This window comes from Cucurbita maxima, unplaced genomic scaffold (assembly GCF_002738345.1).
Source record: "Cucurbita maxima cultivar Rimu unplaced genomic scaffold, Cmax_1.0 Cma_Scf00022, whole genome shotgun sequence".
Taxonomy (NCBI): Eukaryota; Viridiplantae; Streptophyta; class Magnoliopsida; order Cucurbitales; family Cucurbitaceae; genus Cucurbita; species Cucurbita maxima.
Window position 1 is genome coordinate 3,059,735 of NW_019272038.1, and position 23,485 is coordinate 3,083,219.

The 23,485-nt window shown below is 36.2% G+C and overlaps 4 protein-coding genes across 5 annotated transcripts; 1 reads left to right on the forward strand and 3 right to left on the reverse strand.

Moving 5' to 3' along the window:
- Positions 1–2,058: 2,058 nt before the first annotated feature.
- Positions 2,059–5,645, reverse strand: LOC111496514. 2 transcript variants are annotated; one of them, XM_023146982.1, is made up of 5 exons: positions 5,219–5,645; positions 4,872–4,986; positions 4,128–4,736; positions 3,819–3,999; positions 2,059–2,405 (listed from the first exon to the last, which is right to left on the reverse strand). In XM_023146982.1, exons 1-5 carry the CDS (start codon positions 5,293–5,295, stop codon positions 2,380–2,382), a joined length of 1,008 nt encoding a protein of 335 aa, XP_023002750.1. In that variant the 5' UTR covers positions 5,296–5,645; the 3' UTR covers positions 2,059–2,379. The 2 variants fall into 2 exon arrangements, with proteins under 2 accessions (XP_023002750.1, XP_023002751.1); XM_023146983.1 differs by lacking the exon at positions 5,219–5,645 and having other exon boundaries at positions 4,876–4,960.
- A 767-nt stretch (positions 5,646–6,412) lies between these two features.
- LOC111495906 (protein arginine N-methyltransferase 2) lies at positions 6,413–9,244 on the forward strand. Its single transcript, XM_023146063.1, has 3 exons — positions 6,413–6,710; positions 7,078–7,473; positions 8,319–9,244. The coding sequence occupies exons 1-3, from the start codon at positions 6,437–6,439 to the stop codon at positions 8,633–8,635; spliced, it is 987 nt and encodes a 328-aa protein (XP_023001831.1). The 5' UTR covers positions 6,413–6,436; the 3' UTR covers positions 8,636–9,244.
- Positions 9,245–9,306: 62 nt separating this feature from the next.
- Positions 9,307–11,829, reverse strand: LOC111495904 (subtilisin-like protease SBT1.7). The gene has a single exon (XM_023146061.1). The coding sequence runs from the start codon at positions 11,818–11,820 to the stop codon at positions 9,556–9,558; it is 2,265 nt and encodes a 754-aa protein (XP_023001829.1). The 5' UTR covers positions 11,821–11,829; the 3' UTR covers positions 9,307–9,555.
- A 6,431-nt stretch (positions 11,830–18,260) lies between these two features.
- Positions 18,261–23,485, reverse strand: LOC111495905 (casein kinase II subunit alpha-2-like). Its single transcript, XM_023146062.1, has 10 exons — positions 23,184–23,485; positions 22,224–22,353; positions 21,110–21,304; positions 20,337–20,494; positions 20,161–20,251; positions 19,974–20,039; positions 19,789–19,871; positions 19,240–19,303; positions 19,074–19,142; positions 18,261–18,549 (listed from the first exon to the last, which is right to left on the reverse strand). Exons 1-10 carry the CDS (start codon positions 23,267–23,269, stop codon positions 18,490–18,492), a joined length of 1,002 nt encoding a protein of 333 aa, XP_023001830.1. The 5' UTR covers positions 23,270–23,485; the 3' UTR covers positions 18,261–18,489.

Here is a 23,485-nt window from a genome sequence, read left to right on the forward strand (position 1 = left end):
CATTATTGAGCTTAAACCTTACACTCTACATGTTAAATAATGGAGTCCCATGTTGCTTTCCTTTTTCCTTTTCCACGCAAACTTCAATTCTGTGGAATTTAACACTTAGTACAGATAAAAAGCCAAGATCTTTTCAATTGCTGAGGTCCCAATCATTATAATCAGAAGACTATGCCCACCCACTCATAATTAGAACTCCTCCTTCCTTGCTTTATCTCGAATCATTGCAGCTTTAGTGTCATTCAAAAAATTAGTTCAAACTCAAACAATTCTGTGCTCGGTTTGCTAATGAAGTATGACGAGAAAACCTCTCTATAACATACGTGTTTTAAAACTGTGAGGTTGACGGCGATATGTAATGGACAAAAATGGAAAATATATGCCTGCAATAGACTTGGACTGTTATAGTTTCAGTCATCATCGACCGAGACAAACAAATCCAAAGCATCCAATTGTGAAAACCCATCCTGAAACCCTGACGTTTGTGTCAACTTCTTAGCACGAGCTTCAGACTGAACGAAATATGAACAAAACATGATATCCGCACATTGTTGTGTCGATACCTTTTCCCTTCTTTTGTACTTTGTGATCCATTATTCAAATATTTCACACCCCTTTCTCTGTTCTTGTTGTTGCAGCTTTCTGCACACAGGAAGTATGGCGAAAGTTGAGGTATATATAAACTAAAGGGCAATGGCTTCTGGCTTTACTATAGTAAGTCTGTGGTCCCTCTCCTTCTTTTCTACACACAGATCCAACTGGTATGCACATTCTTTTTGTACTTACCACCTAGGTGGTACTATGATGACTGATTTTAAGGTTGTCGTAGTGTTAAAATAAATTTACCATAGCCTATCAACCTAAGTTTGTGGATTGATCGGTGGTTTATCATAATATTAATGTAACGTACTCGCAACCTTGTGGTTGATGGTATCTTTAAATCTTTTGGAATGTTGTTTGAAGATAGGGGCAGCTAGCTAGCTAGTTTAGCTCTACACTTGGAACCTAGCTGGTTAGAGGGTTCTTTATTCAGACAATATGATGACAAATTTTACTGGGGAATCTGAAACTTCTGTTTTCTTTGCTCATATCTTCTTCGTTATTCCCCTTTCTTTTGCCTAATGAAAGAAACCCACGTGCCCACAAGACGAGCTGGAATCAAAAAATGGTTCACTGAGTTACCTGATAGCGACGAACATGACGACCATGTAATTGTCCTTAGTACACTTTGGCATGTAGCCATGGCTCAGCCAACTGACAGAGAATACCCTTCTCTTGGTGTCTTTGAATGCATGGGGAGCTTGATTCAAAGGGGCCTAAAGGACAAAAACTGGCTTCTTAGGGACCAAAATATCTACATCCCATATTATGCAGCCTATGTCATTGGCTCCTACACCATGCACAAGGCTGAGTTTGCAGAAAAAGCAGTGGAATCAGGAGTTATTTCACCATTAATGGAGCTTTTGAGAAGAAAGATAAGCTGGGTTGAACAGAGAGTCACCGTACATGCACTTGGTCACCTCACTCGCTACAACTCAACTTTTGCAGCCCTTAGTGAGTCAACTCGAGCTTTGTGTTACTCAAATCCAACAAATTTTGACAGTAAAAGTTTGTGGAGAAGATCACAGGCTTATGACATGAAAGGAGGGTTAGCAAAGGAGAGCTTGATGGACTGTATAATGTTTGTCAATGGCGGAATGAAGATGGGCGATGAGAGAATCAAGATCCCATATCATGCAGCAGCTAGAATGATTAGCACTTCTTGCATCAGCTAGATTAAAGAACACGAGCTAGCTGAAGTTCGATTAAATATTGCGAGTTCGAGAGATCTATTCTATGATTAATTTCGTGCAAAACTACACTTAATGGACTTCATAGTGAATATAACGAAAACGGAAAGTAAAAATTGCAATACATGTAAACTTATTCAAGCTTCTCCACTTAGTACTGTTCGAGATAAGCCCGTGGTGGGTCGAAGCAATCGACGCCACCAAGGATGAGACAACAAAACATCACCCCCTTCCCAGCTTTCAAGATTGTTGGAATCGAACTTTAGAATTGTTGTTATAATTCGTTTGAAATGTAATATTGTGTCAACTCAACAGTCTAGCTCAAAATTTGTACAACTTATAGAAGATTATAAACATCAAATAAGTTAGTGACACCAAGAAATTACCGACTGGACACATCCTGAACTCTTCAGCAGCAAAATAGAATTTGGTAAACAGTGCCTTTCAAGTATTTTTCAAGGTTCAACTATGGCTACATACATCTTAGAAAAAGTTTAATGTACAACACACCTGTGCTTAACAAAGATGCCTTGGCACGGTCGCTATCCATTGTCCTTGACACTACAAGTTGTTGAAGAAAAATGGCTTCTCATAGCACACGAAGAACAATCAGAACTGCAGAAGGAAAGAACAGAGGTAAGTCCCAATTCCTGCTGAGAAAATCGTGCCAGAAAAAGAAAAGAAAGCATCCCCCTCCTCTCCTCTAGATTTTATAGAACTAAAGCAGTATTTGAATGTGATGATATGAAAAAAAAAACAGTCAAAACTACCGCCCACACCACACTACAAGAATGGCAACACGTATCGACCGACGACATCTATGATAGGTAGACCACAATTACAAGAGAAATCTGTTGTCCCAAGAATAAACTACATATAAGAATTCAATGTTACAGCTGAAGTACCATTTTAACAAAACCGTGCTCGGTCTTTTGCCCAGAATAGAATGTTTTTACTTCACCACAGGGAAAAAAAGTACCATTAATCAGTCAATTGAATGGGAACCAAATCAATCATTTCTACCACCAGAAGCAACACCCTCGCCATGACAAACAAAAATGTGCGAGCTATCATAAATCGATCTGCCAAAAGTGCCTTTTTGGGCTTCCTCTCAAGGTTTTAAAACGCGTCTACTAAGAAGAAATTTTCACACCCTTGTAAGGAATGCTTCGTTCCCCTCTCCAACCGATGTGGGATCTCACAATCCACCCCTTTTGGGTCCCGATGTCCTCGCTGGCACACTACCCGATGTCTGGCTCTAATACTATTTGTTACAGCCCAATCCCACCGCTAGCAGATATTTTCCTCTTTAGACTTTCCTTTTCAGGCTTCCCCTCAAGGTTTAAAAACGTGTCCACTAGGAAGAAGTTTCCACACTCTTATAAGGAATACTTCGTTTTCCTCTCCAACCAATGTGCGATCTCACAGTTGGTTGGTTGGTCGGTCAGTGTAACAGTTTCAAAACAAATAAAAATGAACATATGATATTAAGTTTCTAACATTTGGTAAACCTGAAATAGAGACTTGACTTGCATCAAACCAACTGCCCCAAAGTTTATTTTGCAGGTTTTGATCTTGCACCCAGCACACCCTTCCGCCATTCATCACAAAGATTATCGATACTGTTTCTCCCAAATCAACACATATATAGCGTAACGAGCCAAGGAGGACGAATATTAACAGAAATAAACTTTTAATTACAGAAGTTTGTTCTCTACAGTTGAGCGGTCGGAGGTTTGGGGACGAAAATTTTTGCATGTACACCACTAATAATATTCCCAATAAATTCATATTAGTAGTTCTAAAAAATCGCCCAATTAGCCCCAGGAATTGTTATCAAAGCTCATGGATAACTAAAGGACCTCAAAAATACAACTTAATAAAACAGCATTTTCCCAGAAAATAAAGTATGAATCAAATTGCATTCCAAGATTCTAATATACACAGCCATTGCTTCTTGAGACACAGATACAAGATTAAAAAACATGTCAAGAAGAATAAGGCCTGACAGATAAAAGGAAGGCATACCGATTGAGATAATGAGAATCGTTGAGAACGTCACTTGAACAGGCCGACTATACTGCATTTGATATAGAAACCTTTGAAACTGTCTTTGAATAGATCCGTACCAGCCATAGAGTTGCTTATCGTAAAAATCATCGCAACTATCTAAGCAACTCTTACTTCTTTCATATCCAGCAATTATACCCTGCACGGAAAAGAAGAGAGCTATAATCTAGTAACTAGACCAGGACATCGAGCTCGTAGTCATCATTATGAAAACAAAAACAATAGAAACACATCCAAAACAACAACAACAATTGAAAAAATGCATACCCTAGCTGATTGAGGAGATTGCAACAACATCGAACTAGTTTCTTGAGGCCTATCAACTACTTTCAGCTTCCTAAAGGCATTCTTTGGCCACTTGAATTTTGATGCAGACTCAACAGCATTTAAAAACCCTGAAACACTCGGGATCTTTCGTATAAGTTTCTCGGGTTGTCCACTTAGAGAACATTGTTGGAAATCAACCCCAGAAATTGCAATCTTCCAGGAACCAATGTCAGGACTAGCACTAGCAGTCCTCCGGTGTCCATGGGACTTCTCCTCTATATAGTCATGAGAATTACTTGAACAAGCTGGTGCCAATTCTTCATCGGTCCCTTGTGGATTTTCATCATCACTAACAACGTTGTTAACGGTTTTGTCTTCACCTGCTGAAGGTCCCGAAAGAAACAACGCAAGCTCGTTGCTTTCACCTTCATCCAGCTGCATCCAAGGCATTGAGGATTCTCCCTTTGATTGAGAAAAGTCTTGTAATGAACTTTGAGTTTTTGAAATCTGATCCTCAATTGCTACAACAAACTCCCGGTGTCTATCTCTCGCATCATCGTTCGTGCTATTAACATAACTCGTTTTCACGGCACGTTCAAACTCGTCTAACTGCGTTGGCAACACAAGTTATAGCTATTTTAGCAGAACTACGATGCTGATAAGTAGAATATGAAAGAAACTAACGCACAGATAATTAAGATGGGATTCTTGCAGGATGGGGAAGGAAATTAGGGGTGAGATCACCTGCCATTTTGTGGTGCCAAGAGCAGTGCGTAAATCTCTACCGATCTCATCACAGTTCCAAATGCTGGAGGCATCTTTCGTGGCATGTACCCACGTCCTATACGTTGATTCCATTCTGCGATACACAAACGAAAAAGACAAGGCGCCATGACTATCCGATCAATTAAACGGAGGATACCCATACCCTGTTCTACATTCATTTCTGGGCAAAATCTAAATCCATACAAAGAAAATGGGCAAATCCCAGAAATTCAAACAAAAACCAAATTAGAATGGAAACCATTTTGTTTCCTCCGTAAAATTTCGGTTCCTCCATAAGTTTCTCGTCAATATAAAACAAAAAGTACCTGTCGGCAGATTCTTGAACTTCCTCGGCGGCTGAGAAGAACGGATCCTTTTCCCAGCGATCGAAACTCGAAGCCATATTCGTTTGCACAAGAATCGAAAGAAAAGAAAACGAAAACCCCTAAGCCAATCTGGGACAGAGTAGGGAAGTAGAAAGAGTTTAGATTAGAAAAAAAATACAGGAAAATGAGGAAGAGGAGAAGCAGCAGCGGCGCGTGGAATTAATAAGGTGCAGAAGGCAGACGAGATTTTGGGGACAACAAAGCGCGTGGTCGACAGAAATCAACTTTCCGGTGATGGAAACAACCGCGAAGCTGGATCAACTCCCTTCACTCGACGCCGTTTGTCATCTTATCGCCTCCTTCAATAAAAATCAACCCTTTCTCTAAATTCAACCAAATTCAAACCAACCCATTACCACGCACCCGCCTACCTAAATATATCTCTTTTTTTTTTTTTATTTTATTTATAAATATCTTATTTCTTTATTGACATTTAACCTCAGAATTTAGGTTAGTCGGGTATGTGCTCGAACCATTAAAATAGAATCCAATCAAACTCTCTATTATTGCCAAATAAATTATATTTATCTACCATATATACGAACCTATCATAACATTCATATCATTAACATTCATTACAAATTTTAAATATTTTAATGTAGAATTTGATTAGATTGTAACTCTATTTTTAAGTTGGTCAGATTGACTCAACCAAAAAAATGTCAAACCTACAAACAAATCGAATTTTCGATTTTTTCAAAGATTTAACCGGACTCTAATCGAATAAAATTAACCCAACTCAATTTTTACGAATTGAGTTTGATAGTTCGGGTTGGTTAGACTATCGAATCATATAAACCTCCCTTTTGTTATTTACCGAACTTTATAGTATTAATTTATTTAGGTTTAATAGGTTTATGAATAAAAAAATGCTAAAAATAAAATATAATTTAAATTTTGTGCTGAATAAAATTATAAATAATAGTTTTTTTTTTTTTTTTTTTAATAATACTGTAAAAGTTAAAAATTTGATGAGAATGTTCCACCTTTTCAAATGGCGACTTCGCAACCACTTCATGTTAGATGGGCCTATAAAAGCCCATTTAATGTAGTGGGCTACAAGCCCAAGCTTCACTTTGCTAACATGCTAGGGCTCACTTTAACGGGCTTCTAACACTCGGTTGCTTTGCTTACTGCGTCGAGGATTGCTTGGAGGACATGGATGAGTGCGAGCAACTGTGTCTGGCGGCGCGGGGCGGCGACGCCGACAAACTCCGAGCTCTGATAGATTCCGGAGCTGATGTTTCTCATTTCGACGTTGAGGGCCTTACCCCTCTTATGCACGCAGCCAAGCATGGCCATGCCGACGTTGTTAAAACCCTTCTGGATGCTGGTGCGCCATGGAATGCGCTCTCTCCTTCCAATCTTTCTGCTGGGGATTTTTCTCTCGAGGCTGGTCACCAGGAGGTCTTCCAAATCCTTCTTAATGCGGGTACGTGGATTGTTATCTCGTTTCTTTCCTTACATTCCCTGCTGATTCTAAACTAGAGTAAGACGATGTTTCGTTGACGGCTTGTGCTGTGTGTTACTGTACCGTAAGAAATTTATGATTAGTTCTTGGGGGAACTTAGCTTATTAGTAAGTACAATAGGTGCAGGTGGTTTCGTTTTCATTCTATTTTAATCCAACTTTTATGAAGGATCAATTTGGTCCATACCCATATTTTGTTTGTAAAGGATCAATTTATTCTATTTTGATCCCAACTTCTATGTTTGTTTTGGATCTTGGGCAATCTAATCCCTTTGAAATGATGTTTATATCAGACTGGGATTTCTCATTACTTTATTTCAATGTGAAAGGGATTCAAGCCGAATTGGTTCTTGGGACCATTGCTAGGAAAGAAAGCCAGAATGATGTATGCAATGGGGAGTACTTGGAAGATAGAGTTACTTTTAGTGAAGATAAGGTGATGGATGCTGAAAGCAAAGCTGTCATGATGGCTTGGGAAAAACCATTGATGGAAGCTCATGCTAAGGCTATTTGCATGGGTGGTGGTCACGTACTGAACGTTGGATTTGGAATGGGCCTAGTGGACACAGCCATTCAACAATACTCGCCCACTACACATACAATTGTTGAGGCTCACCCAGAAGTTTATAAACGCATGATTGAAACTGGTTGGGCTGATAAGAACAATGTGAAAATTATATTTGGTCGTTGGCAAGACGTTCTGCCTCAACTTGAATCTTATGATGGTGAGTCATTTATTCTTTTATCCACTCTAACCGTAATGTTCCATGTTTCTTTTCAGTATCTAAATTGGTCTAAACAAGTTTGAACTTAATTTCATGCTTATTGAACTTAATAGTTGGATGAATTTATCCATCTTCATAATGAATACCTTCCATTTATTTTGCTTATAGTTCTAAAAGTTTCGAAATCTAGTCGGCTTTTTGTGCTCTCCACTTGTTCCTTTGTGTACATTTTAGTATGATTCCAAGAGCTTATTTTAATTTGGTTAGTCATAACTTCTATGCCATACTTTATTTACGATTAATCAAACTGAATTTTAAATTTCCTGTTTTTTATGGATGGAGTCATTGAAAAAAAAAACGTTTTCCAGATGCTTTTCAAATCTTTTGCTATAAAATATTACATCGTTACCATTATGCTATTAATTTCTTCAACTTAAATGGTTACAATTTTCATCACGTTCTTGCATATTGTCATTCAAATATAAACATCATTAACTAAAAATATTTTCGATTGCAAAATCATTGATGTGAGTGGAAAAAATTAACTAAAAAAATGCAAGGCTCCATGTAATAAATATATCCTCAGCGTGTCTGTCTGTATATCGCGTTTTGTTTATCATATACCTGTTTAAAGAGACTTCATACCCTTCTTTTGTAAGAGAAATGTATTTGGTCAATTGTAGTTAGTTATTCCTTTGTCAGTTCCAAAGAACTGGTCGTTTCAGGTTCAGGCAAAGATGGAGAACTGTTTGCCATAAATGCAATAGGCATTGGAAGTGAAGCATTGTAGTTTTAATCCACTTTTCATGGGTGTTATAAGTTGATGTATGCTTTCTGCTCTTCAGGTATTTTCTTCGATACATATGGAGAATACTATGAAGACTTGAGAGAGTTCCACCAACATCTTCCTAAATTGTTAAAGCCTGGGGGAATCTACTCATTCTTTAATGGTCTTTGTGGAGGTAATGCATTTTTCCATGTTGTTTATTGTAATATAGTTTCTCTTGAACTAGAAAATCTGGGCTACTCCACCCAATTCATTCCCTTACCCGTCAAGGATTGTTTGGAGGAAGATGTCTGGAAAGGAGTTCAGCACAAATATTGGCAACTTGATACATATTACCTTCCTGTTTCTCAGTCTGCTCAAGACTCTGAATCATAAAATTAGTCTGATTGTGTCTGTAATGGCTGAAGGAAAATATTGGACATTCAATTTTCAAGACCAAGGAAATTGAAGTTATGATATATTGTGTTTTTTTTTCTGGAAAGTTGTTCCATAACTTTACAATTAATGCATATGGGACCTAAATTGCCACGAAGAGGTCCTCCCACTTCATGGATTGAGAAAACTCACACACATAGATTCATAGCTTTACAACCTGCTTGCTTGCTTGCCTACTCAGGCGGCTAATTAAATAGTGGAAAAAAGTTCCAATGATTCATTTTAACAAGCAGGTATGAAATTTAAATCTCCTCAATGTCATAGCCGCTGGATATTTATTTGAAGGTTTCTTCCTTATGAGTGCCTACTTTCAGAATAGCTTCATCCTAAGTAATCGTTCTCTTGTCGGTATAGTTGGCTACTTTGTAACATCCTTAGCCGCTCGATATTAATTCTCCGAAGTGCCTACTTTCTGAATAGCTTCATCCTATTTAATTGTTCTCTTGTCGGTATAGTTGGTTACTTTGTAACATTGATACAGATAGCATTTTTATACGAAAAAGAGATTCAAAGTCAATAAGTTGATGCATTTCATGCATCTCTTACAAATGTTTGACTGCATATCTCTCGTGCAAATAATGGTTGCATCCAATTTCAGTGGGATTTTCAAATGGGAGAAATCTTGATTGAAGTTAGAAACTTAAAAAGAAAGCCAATCAACAAGAACTCTGTACAATAATTCTCCACCTTTGTGTTCTTTCTTTCATGAATATGATGATATGGTTAAAAATAAAATAAGGTACAGATGAACAAGCCAAGACATTGGCAGGGCTTGGAGAAGGGATACAGGCTAATAAGTTATTAAGGAGACGACAGGTTTTAGCTTCCATGGAAATGGATTTGCAGAGATTCTTCTGTGTCTATGTCCAGGTGAAAGCAATGGGGCTACCCACTATGTGTTTCCCATCTGACCATTCCAGACGAGCAAAGCTCTCAGTCCCCGACGGCATTGGAGAAGCAATGAAAGTCACTGTATAACTCTTTTGCTCATTTGCCTCTGCAAAACTCAGAGTTTGTGGCTCAACGACAATCTTCACCGACGGACTTTTCGACGTCACAGTGGCCTTATATGTTGATGGGGTGCCTTTGTTGGTCAGTGTTCTTGTGTATTTTATGGTGGTCGGTGCAGCGTTTTCGTCTCCTCTGATTGAAGGGGTCTCCAATGGAACTGCAAAAGATGGGTAGTTCAGATCCTCCAATCTGTACTTGTTCCCACTGCAGGTGAAGTCCTTCTTGGTGATTACTTTGATTTCAAGTGAGGTGTAGTTTAGGGCGCAAAGGAAGGCGAAGTAGTCATTGGTGGTGGTGTCGTAAACAAGGCCGGGATCGAGGGCAGCCATTGGATTCACGTGTCCGGCTCCTATACCGAACGGCGTCGCCGGTAATCCCTTGGATACGTCTTGAATTGCTTCGCCATTTTTGTATGTTGAGTATGCTGTGGTCATTAAGGCAGATCTAATGGCGGCTGGGCTCCAATCTGGATGAGCAGCTTTCAGAAGTGCAGCTAATCCACTGATGTGAGGGCAAGACATTGATGTGCCGGAGATTATGTTGAAGGGCACGCGCGGCTTGCTGCTGTCTGAACCGGCCGGAGTGGCGCCACCGATCCATCCGGCTAGAATGTTCACTCCTGGTGCTATTAGATCGGGTTTGAGAATCTGTGGAGTGAGGAAATTAGGGCCTCGAGAACTGAATGCGGCCACCACCGGCGACGGTTGAACTCCCAATCTCGTGGTGCTGCTACTGATCGTTGCTGTTGGATTCGCGTTGGAGGAGATGTAGTTCTTTATTGCGTCGCCGGCTTTTTGACCAACGGCCGCCGTTGGCAAGAGATGTGCATCGGCTAATTGTTCCTCTCCGTATGTGTCAGTGTTGGCTAGAATCATTCCGACGCCACCGGCGTCTTTCACCACCACCCCTTTCTGGATTCGGGAGTTCCCTCCTCTGTCACAGACGACTATTTTTCCGGCCACCTTCGCCGGATTCAGAGTACTGGTCAAGCAAAGGCTACCACTAGATGAATTACTCGCTTCGGATGCATATACAATTGGTATTAAAGAGTCCGACAAGGGCTTTCCACTGTATAGCGACTCCCCGATGAATTTCTTCCCATTTCCAAGAGTAACGTATGTCGGGAAGTCTCTGTCGAGAGTCCCAGCGCCGACTGTGGTTATCCATGGCGCAACGTTCGACAAGCTACCGGATGATGGGCCACTATTCCCAGCAGAACATGACACAAAAACTCCCTGAGCCGCAGCAGAGAAGGCTCCAATGGCAACATTGTCTCTGTAGTAATCAGGGGATGATCCGCCAAGCGACAAAGACAAAACATTGACACCATCTTCAACAGCCTTGTCGATTGCAGCTAAAATATCAGAACCGAAACACCCTCCAAGCCAGCATACCTTATACGTTGCAACCCGAGCTTCTGCTGCCATTCCTCTTGCAGTCCCTGCAGCAAACCCAAAGAGGCTAGCTCCGGTTGCAGGGGATCCAGCAGCAGTCGTTGAAGTGTGAGTTCCATGACCATCGTCGTCCCTGGGTGATTTCGACTCCTGGGATTCATCAACTGCGCCAAATGCTGCCTCGTAGCCCCTTGAAAAGTATCTAGCTCCAATCAATTTCCTGTTACAATTAGACGAGTTAAAGTTCTTACCCACTTCACACTCCCCTTTCCAGCTCGGGGGCACTGGTCCAAACCCTGCATCATTGAAGCTCTCCAACTCAGGCCATACACCAGTGTCGAGAACTCCGACAATCACTTCGCCAACCTTCTCCGATGCTGGGAAGAACGAGACACTCTTCCCAAGTCCAAGAAACTCCGGCGTCCGAGTCGTATGGAGCTCGTACTTCAATTCAGGTATAACAGCAAGAATCCCTTCCTGCTTTTCTATTAACTTAGCTTCTTCCACAGTCAATCTCGTGGAGAAGCCATGAACCACTGTATTGTAGGAATAAAGCATTTGAGCTGAATCAGAAACTGACTTCAAAGAAGAATCATACCACTGGAAATGATCGTCGAAGGCTCGTGGCATGTCGGTTCGATCCATGTGAATTATGTAAGTCTCCTTCTGTGCTTCTGCAAATGAAATCAAGAACAGAAGGAACCATTGCAGCAGCTTCATCTTCTTGGATGTGTTTGAATTATGCGTTGTTTGGAGGAGAGGGTCGAGCTAAATAGTTTGAAGCCGAGCTCTGATGAGTGGGTCCATTCCAATCATGTTCACCTACGTGTGGAAAGAAAACACCAATAATTCTAAGGTTTGTCGTTCTTTTTTTCTTATAATGCTTACAATAACAGTAATTTCTAATAATAATCATTCCTTCCAGTAATTATTTTAATTTCCCATTTCTCGTACAACTTTTTTATATTCTATTTTGGCCTCAATGCTACGTTTTTATGGCAAAATATATGTAATTTACAACATAGGTGCATGATTTTGAAATAAGGATTCGGATCTGAATTTAGAATCCGAATTTGGCACTTGATGGCATTGACATTTTCCTAGAATATGGCCACGTTACTTCTTGCTTCTTAACCCCGGAGACTATTCCAATAATCTAACACTAATTTTGGTTTATTTTAGATGAAATATTGAAAAAGAAATATAAAAATGTTTATAGAATTGACATGATTAATTCCATACGAGCATAGTTAGTTCAATAGATAAAACACTAATTACCATTTTAAGCGTGGATTGTTTAGATACAAAGTTAGAATATATTAAAGGAGGATATTAATGCATTAATTATTTGAACCACATGGTATAGTAAGTCTAAGTTGGGTATTACAAAATAATTGCATGTATAAATGAGACAGAAAAAATAGGTAAAATTAAAAAGTGGGTGCAATCTTTTATTTTATTTTATTTTATTTTATTGTTTGTGTTTAGTCCAATTTGTTAGAGACCCTCTGCTTTTAGGGCACCAGAAGTCCACTTTAGGCAGAGTGCTTGAAATAATTGCCTAAATCTGTAATCAATTCTGGTGGGTGGGACACTCATTTTGCTTTTCCCTTCTAAACTTTAATCGGTTGGGTCGAAGATGCGGACTACGTGCACCTGGACAGAAAGACCCTATGAAGCTTCACTGTTTCCTGGGATTGACTTTGTGCCTTTCCTGCACAGCTTAGATGGAAGGCAAAGACCGAAGGAGCTAGAATTCTAACCTTGTGTCAGGACCTACCGGCTAAGGGATTTCCCTTATTTCAGGAGGTAAACTGTAGTAGGATTCTTCTTTCACTCTTAAGGACCAATAATGATTTTCTTGGTGCTTTACGTCTGTAAAGTTTCGTCAACCTTAGGTAATGAGGCAAGATGAGAATCAGGTCAAGCTCCGGAACCGGAACCCATTTATTCTTGAACCTACTTATTAATGATCCTGAACAGTAAGGAAAGAATAACCTCTCGATTAATGATCCTTCCCCTTCACCTCGTAAACTAGGTTTCACAATTCCATTCTCTGTCCCTTCTTTCACAGTAAGGAAAGAAGAAGAAGCAAGATGAATTAGACTGATTTCACTCTTTCACCTTTACAGTCGGTAAAGCAGCTTCTCTCCTGAACCTCGGCTTCTTTCTCTTATCCTTTCTTTCCTTTGATTCTGCTTGAAAGACTCAACTCAAGACGAAACGATAGTCTCAGGTTGACAGTTACCATGGACAAATTATGTTAAAACAATCTTGTGCTAATACAAGTAGCTAATGGGATTATGTCATTAGGGACTACCGAAAGCATCATAAACCAATCTAAAAAACGGGACATTACAAATTATAAAACTCTAAAAGTTATTTGAATATATATTTTCGCTAGAAGCCCCTTCCAAATATCTCGAACTCGAATACGAATTTATGATGAAACGTTATGATAATGTTTATCCTCATCCTCTTCTTGAGGAAGTTTGATCGAAACATTTCAACCAGCAATTTAATTTCGATGCCATAAGCTTTATATGCCTATAATCTATCTTCTTTCGCCTCTCAATTCACAGCAATTTGGACTGATAGTTGAAAGCCTAACAATATATAGTATTTTAAATGTTAGATCACGATCGCTACTCGTATGTCACATCTAGTCACTTTAATCTTCTTTTCCCTGTTCGTTTTTTTTTTTATCAACTAAGGATTCCATTCAAACTATACCCGTTCGATTACGATATTTTATATGTATTCGTGTTGTTCTTTTTTTAAGAGAATTTTGTGAACATAATTTAAATTTAGAAATTTTTAATCTCGATCTTATACTTTTTAAAACTAAGTAAATTCAATATCGATATAATTCAATAATTTTCTAAAACATAATTTCTAACTTTAAAAATATAATTTTAAAATAAATTAAAGAAAATATATAGATATGATAACAAAACAGAAATGATTTTATTTTTAATTGAAATTATGATTAAGAAAAAATCACTGTGGTAACATGAAATATAATCATGAGAAATAAATAATAAATACAATTTTAAAATAAATTTGTATTTATTAACTTTTCTTTAGTTTTTAAAATTTAAAATTTTCTAAATTCTCATTGAATTTTTTTAAATTAATAAATATAAATTTATTAATTAATAAAGAAAATTTAATAGATGAGAGAAGAATTCTGGTTAACAAGTCGTGAAAGGAAGGACGAGCAACAAAGTGTTGGTTTCGGAAGCTGTAATCTTTATTTGTATCAACCCGCTCGCACAAAAACTCCTAAATCAATCCCGAGCCTTTTCTTCCACCTCTCCTTATAATCGAAACTTATACTTTTAATATTCTGATACAAATCCTTAAAATTTTAACTTTTAACACTTATATATATATATATATAAATTTATAATAAATATAATTTAAAGTGAAATTCAGAATATCCAAGTGGACAATTAGCTGGCAGGGGCCCACTCTGCTTTGATTCCGAGTTTGTTGACGTGTTGGACATAATATCCAACGCTTTCAAAATTTTGAATTTTACGATATATTTAATTTTTGAGTGCTTTTTAGTACTGTAAAATCAAATTAATTTTTTTTATATCATGGTGGATAAATTAATTAATTATAAAGATAAATAATGATGGAATCACAATATATTTTTAATTAATTATGACTCATGACAACTAGTAAATATTTTTAATTATTACACTATGATTAGGATTATGCTGTAATTTGTATCTTAAAATTACCTTTCACTCATAAAAATGGTTTTTTTTACCCTAATAAAAACCTTTTTCTTAATTTCACCTTTAAATAAAATTTAAAATTTAAAATTTCATAAATATATTAATTTACACGTGTTAAAATTTATAATTTTATCGATTAAATTCCAAAAAATGTAATTAAGTGATACATCAATACTTTTAAATTAATAAATTTTAAGAATTTAATTATTATAATTATAAAATTACTCCAACTAAATTAATTTTTTAAATTGAAATGTGATTATTGGCCTAATTACTAAATTTATAAAAGTTAAAAATTGAATTTTATTGATGATTAGTTTTAAGTAAAATAAATTAATTTTTACTGAAAAAATGGATTGGCGTGATCTTCAAAGTTGCATTGAATAATAAAAAAATCAATAACTTTTGGAAATTTTTGTTTTTATTCAAATATTTTAATGAAAAAAATCAAATAAAAAGTTTTTAATATAAAATTAAACCTTTATGAGAAAAACGCGTAGACCTCCCCTCGGGTCATTATCTTTTTAGAAAATTAAAAATAACCGAATATTTTTTTTAATGATAATTTATGTTCAAAGTGGACAATATTGTATCAACCTGAATGACTGTTTCTAACAATCGAATCAAAATCATGCTTTCTCTTAACTTTTTAATTTCAAAATTTCGGTTTAAAATATAAATCGAATAATTATTTTTATTAATTTAATATTGATAAAAAATTTAAGCTTTTTTTATTATTATTTTGGTATAGTATTTATATTTGAGAAATAGACGGTTCCTTTCTACCCTTATTTGTATAAACATTTGCTAAATAATATATACGAAGTTGGCAGTAAAGCTAATCCAGAACCGAAAGTCACTACTCATATTAATAACGTGTATCTTCTTATTCAATGGCTCAATCATAAGAACTTCTAATTTTTTATTTTTTTTTATAATGAAATTTACGAGAGAGTTTAAAGAGCTTAAAGAGTTGCTCAAACGTCGCAATCGTAACTGAAATAATTCAATAACAAAACTTTATAAAGTTGGATTATTTGCATTAACATCCATTTTGAATTGACATATGACATCCAATTCATGTTTAATGCCCTTAACTTAGACCCAACCTCCTCAATCATAGAGATACAATCTCTCAAGTTTTTGTTAATTAATCGATACACTAATTAATCAACTAAAATTGTGACATCACGATTGAATACGATAGTTTATCAAGCAATAATTTAATAATTCAAATACAGTCAACTAATCAAACGGTTAATAATTTCTTTTCAAGATCGTAAATTCAAAACTCAACCCTTTTATAAATTTTTACAGAAACTATACGAGTAAAGATAAAGTAGGCAAAAAAAGGTTTATGTTTGTTCGGGACAGTTTTTCACTCTTGGAAGCAATTTAATACCGTAGGTAATGCAGTCATGATATAAATGATGTCGAGAACATACCGTGTCACATCTAATTTTCATTATATTTTTTATTTAATATTAATGTTTAGGATATTATTTTATAAAAGATGGATGAACAGATAAGTGACTTTCGACATTTTTTCCTGGCAAGAAACAAAGTCTTAGTTAAAATAAATAAATGAAGAAATTATTTATATTGTCCCAAGACTCTCTTAAGAAAAAAAGGGGAAAAAGGACAAAAAAGTCTTTTCAAAGGACGATTTCGTAATTATCCGAATTTTAAAGCCTAAATTTATATAAATTGCAATTAAAATGTGAAAAATACGTGAACTTTTCCTCTTTTATTTTTTTATTTTTTGTGTAAAAAATTAAATTATTGCGATGGTATGCCATGACATGATAGACTAGTTATGCTATGTAATAAAATTATGTTATTTTGTGATTATGTCATGTTGTATAAAGTTGTTATGAAATTGTTAATTTATGATGCATAAATCTTCTTAATCATGTCATGAAAGTTATGTAATGTATTATAGAATGTACGAGAATTATGTAAGCATAATTCATTGACTTATTATATTATAGATAAATGGAGATTTGTCTTTCATCATACATTATGCCATAATTATACGTTATGGGATCTCATACATATTTGTGTGACACATGCATTACAATACTTTTCCATTATGATGAGTATGAACGCATATATTATGCCTTATGATTTACGACATTATATTCACATGATGTTATATGGACATTTTCCCTCTGTGGTGTTGGCATAGAGCCTGTTAGCGAGTGCTAGCCCAATGTGCCAAGCCCAGGGGGTGTGCGAGTCTGCCTGGTGGGCCTATACTCGCACACATAATCCATGTATAAAGAAGTACTATACATCTAACATTGCCTAGACTGGAAAGCTACCTAGGGTCATGTAATATATGTTCAAAGGATAGGTCACACCATGTCGCATGTGTTTACATTCACTTACTTCAATAGTGGGTTACTCACTTAGTATTTCTTAGAATACTCAAGTCATGTGCTACTTTTATATTTCAGGTAAAAATAAGGAACTTGAGTACGGATGACAGCGGTGGCACGATGAGAGTCATGAAACCAATGTTAGGATAGATGTATTCATGTAGTTTATAGCCCTTACGTTAGACCACGACATTGTTTTCTTTATTTTATATTAGCATCGACCTCTATCATACATAACATTTAAAGTTTTTACTATATAATCCTTTTTATTATAATATAACATTTTTGCATGTTTTATTTGATAAAGTTTATGATTAAACATTAATAAAAATGAATAATTAAATCAAATAAAGTTCATAATTGGTGAGGACTTGGTGTTGCCTATTCCAAATCTTATTCCAAATCTTTTTACCTTACTTCCATGTTAGCTAGTTTTATTATTATTACGTAGGTTTACGGCCAGATCAACTACTCCAAGAGCACTCATCCATAAATCGATTACTGGTGAAAATAACATAAAGAAATGTAACCAACGTTTATTGGAAAAAGCAACCCCAAAGATTTGAGACCAAAAGCGGTTAGCAGTGACCATTGAATAAGTTTCTTCAGCTTGAGTTGGGTTAAAAGCACGAATGTATTTGCACCATCACCATCATGCCAAAGACGATTTGTCTTAAAATTTGTTAGAGTGGGATATCATATTCTATCAATGTTGTTGGTGCCCGTAAACGCCTAATTTTCTAAAATCATTTTTCAGATGGTCTCCTACTATCCAAATTTTAGTTAGCTAACACAATTGTACTACAAATCGCAAAAGAAAGCAATTGTAACACTCAAACGCAAGATCCAATTTGGTGGAACTCTATACCAATTATTGGATGATGATTTCATTTTTGTTTTCTGTTTTTAAATTTTTATTTTTCAATTTCTTATAGTCTCAAATAGCTATCAAACAAGATATATGGGAAATAACACGGCGTAAAGCAATTCCAAGCCAAAAAAGTTGAAGAAAAAGAGAGAGAAGAGCGAGGGTAGCAACCAAAGTTATAATTTCCATGGTAAGACCTCATCAAAAGGAGGGAAAATATACATCGGAGTGAGTAGTAGGAGAATGAATGTCTCAATATTACAGAACACAGAAGAGCCAACAACTGTATGAGCTAACCAACCGCCTAGGTGGGTGGGAAAAGAGAGCCTAGGCTTACAACTAACGCCACAATGAGCAAAGTGCTATTAAAATTTAACCTCTACACATCGGGTTATTGCGTTCGCAGCCTGCTGTTCTCCGCAGTTCTCACCTGGAAGAAGTATGGATGAGCCTGCAAACAATCAATTTTCAGAAATTAGGAAATCTCTGTCAGACCTGTACAAAAACTTTGCCATACTAAGAGTTATAGAACATTTGACTGATGAGTTCTATTTGTGTAACCAGTGGTTTGCAACTAAGTATATGTTATGTATTACAGGGTTGGTTGCTTGATACAAACTCGCCAATTACATGGCTTCATAAAACCCAAACAAATCAAGTTACACTAAGTCCAAGCTGATGAACCTACCTTTTGAACGAGGCACTGACTTTTATGGTAGATTAGACAAGTTCAAATTTCTGTAATTCTTTTTTTACGAAATGCAAAAAATATTGAACTCTAGAGGTGGTAATAGTAATTGAATGTTAGAGATGGTGGCAGGCTGTATTTCTTTAAGGGTCGGAAAATTAACCAGGAGGACAAAGATGCACCATAAACCAAACAGAAAAGAAATTGACGAAGAAACTATTAATCGGAACAACGTGATAAATGAGAACACACAGCTTAACTCAAATAGAAGAGAAGTTGATAAGTACCATTGCTTCTCTTGCAGTGAGCCTATCTTGATGGTCGTATCGAAGAAGCTTATCCAGAAAATCAATTGCCTATGCGTAGAGAAGACAACCATAAATGAAAAGTCACAACGTAAATATAAATAAGAAACTTATTGTAGTAGTCCATTGGCTCAAGAACATAACTGACCTCAGGGGATACAAGATGCTGGTTATCACCATTGATAAATCTTGACCATGGCTTACGGCTATGCCTGCAATATAAACCATGGGAAGACAAGTTTTATACAACTAAGGATAGCAGATAAATGATCGAAAAGCATATTCATGCCTAGTCTTGGGAACAGATTGTTCATATCGTGATGAAAACATACATTCTTTGAAAATCATTTTCGCAATTTCTGCAACTATGCTAGGGCTATGTTTCCTCTAATTTATGCATGTACAGAGTTATGGAGCCATGAAGATGTTGAAATATGACATAAATTGAAGTTGATTTGGTCAGTTTAGAAATAGAAGAATTTACAACAGGTTGTTTTCACACAACTAATAATTATAATTAAAGAAACAGCAAAAACTCGATCATTTCCAATAACCGATGAATCCCTTCAATAAAACAATTAATCATGCTGCATTAATTTAACTATAAAATTCAACTTTTCGATTTGTCATAGACATTTGATCTTGAATACTAGAGTTGCTTTGAAGCAATAAGTCCATGAGAGAGAGAGAAAGAGACCTTCCAACAAGGGCTTCAATTTGTGGATCAAGAATCAGTTGATATTTGTTCAGATACGCATTCAACTCATCTGTCCCCAAAACCTGAGTAATATTCGTTATTCATCATAAATAATAAAGTGGAGGCAAAGGTGGCAATGAAAGTTAAAATAACCAACCAATGTGGAAAAAAAGATGAACAAGTACCTTGGCAATTTTGACAAGCTGGTCATGATTGTCGTGACCATAGAAGAATGGTTCCTTCCGAAAAATCTGCAAGAAAAGAAAAGGGCCTTGAGAAAGCTCATTTCGTATAAGCCATTTTTTACACCATTTGCATGACCATGAAAAAGAGACCAGACTTTAGTAAGGCTTTTGTAGTCCCAATCCTCACCATTCCAGCAAACATACAACCCAGACTCCACATATCCAAGGAATAGTCGTAGTCTTGTAAATCTACAAGAAGTTCCGGTCCTTTGAAATACCTGACAATAACATCAGAAAAATCTATCAATTTAACTTCATGACGAATTAACTGATAATTAGTAAATCAAAAAAGAGTTCACTTACCTAGATGCTACTCGAACATTGTACTCTTTTCCAGGATGGTAGAATTCAGCAAGACCCCAATCAATCAAACGAAGTTTTCGCAGTTCATGGTCAATCATAACATTGTGAGGCTTTACATCTCTATGCATTATGCCTTGAGAATGGCAGTAATCCAATGCCTGCACTTAGAATGCTCAAATCAGAAGCAAGATAAAGACATTAAAACACAAATACTACAACCTTCACAGCCAAGACATGAAGGAATTTGAATGCATATGGAAAATTCACAACAGAAGGAAGGACTGGAGCTTATATGTTTTAGTAACAATCCCATTATGAACATTTTAGGACCACATACTTTGATCATTCTTTTTTTTTTATTAAAAAAAAAAAAAAACTACAAACCTACCCATTTGCTTATGTACAAGTATGCATATTTTTGGCCATGCCACTGGCTAAAGTACGCTTGAAAATTGGAAACAGCGGGGGAAAAAGAAGAGAGAGGGGAATAGAGAAGAACATGAAGAAGTATTATACTCAGAGCTCAGGGCACATTGTCATAGGAAGAATAGAAAATCTAAACTTTAATGCATTATGATATGACTTCGCAAGCAGAATAATTTAAGGAATAATAGCTTAAATGGATATCATTTATCATTGTATGCTTATCTAAAAAATAACTCAGCTACTTTTCTTTTTCTGTTAGCATTTCAAGCTCACAAATTCTAAGAGGAAAGAAGAAAAGAAGGGGAATTTAGACAAGCATATCAAGAAGTGGTAAGACATGAAAATACCTTCAAAAGCTCATATATATAGTAGCGAATGTCATAATCGGTCAGCGTAGGGTACAAAATTTTGAAATCTGTACTGTTCACATATTCAAAGATTAAGCTAGGAGTTTTAGAGTGCTGATCTCTGACAATATCCAGCAGTTTCACAACATTTGGGCCACCACAAAGATTCTGTAATATTTTTATCTCCCTCTTTATCTGTATTAACACATGATAACCAAATTAGAGCAAGTGACGTCAAATTAAAGGAAAACTGGTTGACAGCAGTACTGCGGCAAAAATCAATTACTTTAGAGTATGCGTACATGCCATTCATGTATGGCACACATGAAAGATGCAGAATTGGATTTTGATCTATGCAAAGACTGATGTATAGTCATGAAGAAGAAATCTTATAAAAAAAAAAGAAAATTGCCCCAAGATAGATCTTAAATATAACAAGGATGTACATATATGGAAAAAATCAATTTTCCCCTAAACTTGCCATGTTGTATCAATTTATACTCCTACATTTAATTTCATCAAATAGCACACGAAACTTAGGTACGGATTGCAATTCTAACCCTAAACTTACAAAAAAAAAAAAAAAAAAGAAATGTTGCAATTTTAACCCTCTGTTTAATTTTTTTTAAAGATTAAAAAGTATTCTCAAACGCATTCAATGAATTCTAAAATATATGTATGGTACAAAACTAATAAGATTTAAAAACAAAACAATAATGAGAGCTAAATTTTTATTGAAATGTGTGTATTTTGGAAAGGTTAGTCAATGGTAAATTTTTGCATTAGAACAAATTTAATTTTGTGCAAAACTTGATTCTCTTGAAATTACTAAGGTTATACGTATTTTTAAACTGTGCTTTGTTAAAATTAGTGGGTTAACTAGTGAAATTGAATATTGGATAAAAATTGAAACAGTTGCCTATGTTTGGGGTTTAATTTGATGAAATTGATAGTATGGACTTTAAAATGATACAATTTGATATGTTTAGTGGTCAAAATTGATTCCCCCCCTTTTATGAACAAATATCATACAAAAAGAACACCTTCTAAGCATCAAGCATACATATTGTCTATCCAAAAACATCATAGATTACGAGTAAGCGACAATGCTCACCTTCTTCTTCTTGACAGGCTTAAGAATCTTGATAATGCACTTTTCATTGTTGGTGATATTTATACCTTCAAATACCTCGCTATACTTTCCTCTTCCAACTTTCCGGACAACCTCATAATCATCCTGACCACTGTTTAAAAAGTGTTCTATTAGCAGCAATGTCTTATAGAGAAAACAGATGAAAACAATAAATTAAAAGACAATTCATAAAAGGAAAAAATGATCAAGCATTTTGAGATCATCTCTTCCTATACCCATTATGAGTATCATTCATAATTAGAGAGACAAACTACTCTAAACTAAAAACTAGAGTTCTCTCTTCCCTTTCCGTGAGTTAGCAGAAACTACACGAAGCACTTGAACATCTGCTATTTCATAAAAAAAAAACTACAGATGACTGACTGCATCCACAACATAAAGATGCACTCATGCCAAATTTCCAGACTCACATCACATCTTTCTTCCACATTTTCCAAAGAGGCCATTCATGCTCAAGAGGATGAAACGTCCAGAACCTGAACAGTAGAATATATACAAAGTCTCTTCCTCGGGCTACAGTCAACTCCAAGAGATGAGGTAATAACAGATCAAGTTAGAATGGTTTCTCATAATCTCTTCAACCCATGGTAAGGATTGATCTCCAACCTTCCTAACTTTTGAATATTCATTTCTTTCTTTAAAATGGAAAATAAATAAATAAAATCCCCCTACATTCTTCAATCTAACTCACAACCAACCCCTGCGACAGCCAAAAACAACATCAATGACACACGGGTCGAACGCCAGACAACGATCCGCAAGAAATTCCCCGTAAATAAACAAACTAGGCAAGAAGCTAAATCAAACGATCCCAACTAGCAAATGAAACCCTAGATCGGATGGACAGAGGGAAAACGAAGGCAAGAACAGAACAAGGATTGAAATAAGAGAAGTAAGAAAAGAGTAATTTAAAGGACTCACCTCCATTGGACGGCGAGAGACTCGTAATCCCAGTATTCTCTGGGGCGATGAACATTGACGTCGGCGTAAACTCGGGACCTGGACATGATGAAAAGAGTGGAAGGTTGATCGGGAAGTGATCGTAGAGAGGAACAGTGCGGTGGCGGGGATGAACAAATCTGAGGGAGAGTGGTAGCAACCAGCCGCCCCTTCCCCGAATTAAGGAATTGACACGAAACAAACGAAACCACTAAACAAAACCCATGACTTTCATTCTTCCTTTTTGCCCCTTTTCTCCACAATCTCTCTCACTTTTTTGTTAG

What these genes read in the sequence shown, in the direction of transcription:
- LOC111495906 (XM_023146063.1), top strand. Translation starts at nt 6,437, where the DNA reads ATGGATGAGTGCGAGCAACTGTGTCTGGCGGCGCGGGGCGGCGACGCC. An exon ending in CCAAATCCTTCTTAATGCGG is followed by an intron (nt 6,711 to 7,077) that starts GTACGTGGATTG and finishes TCAATGTGAAAG; the next exon opens with GGATTCAAGCCGAATTGGTT. An exon ending in TCAACTTGAATCTTATGATG is followed by an intron (nt 7,474 to 8,318) that starts GTGAGTCATTTA and finishes TCTGCTCTTCAG; the next exon opens with GTATTTTCTTCGATACATAT.
- LOC111495905 (XM_023146062.1), bottom strand. Translation starts at nt 23,269, where the DNA reads ATGTCCAGGTCCCGAGTTTACGCCGACGTCAATGTTCATCGCCCCAGA. An exon ending in GTTGTATGTTTGCTGGAATG is followed by an intron (nt 20,040 to 20,160) that starts GTGAGGATTGGG and finishes CTTTTCTTGCAG; the next exon opens with ATTTTTCGGAAGGAACCATT. An exon ending in TCACTGCAAGAGAAGCAATG is followed by an intron (nt 18,550 to 19,073) that starts GTACTTATCAAC and finishes GATTGTTTGCAG; the next exon opens with GCTCATCCATACTTCTTCCA.
- LOC111495904 (XM_023146061.1), bottom strand. Translation starts at nt 11,820, where the DNA reads ATGAAGCTGCTGCAATGGTTCCTTCTGTTCTTGATTTCATTTGCAGAA.
- LOC111496514 (XM_023146982.1), bottom strand. Translation starts at nt 5,295, where the DNA reads ATGGCTTCGAGTTTCGATCGCTGGGAAAAGGATCCGTTCTTCTCAGCC. An exon ending in GTTCAAGAATCTGCCGACAG is followed by an intron (nt 4,987 to 5,218) that starts GTACTTTTTGTT and finishes TGTGTATCGCAG; the next exon opens with AATGGAATCAACGTATAGGA. An exon ending in GATTCTCATTATCTCAATCG is followed by an intron (nt 2,406 to 3,818) that starts GTATGCCTTCCT and finishes TTCCTTCTGCAG; the next exon opens with TTCTGATTGTTCTTCGTGTG.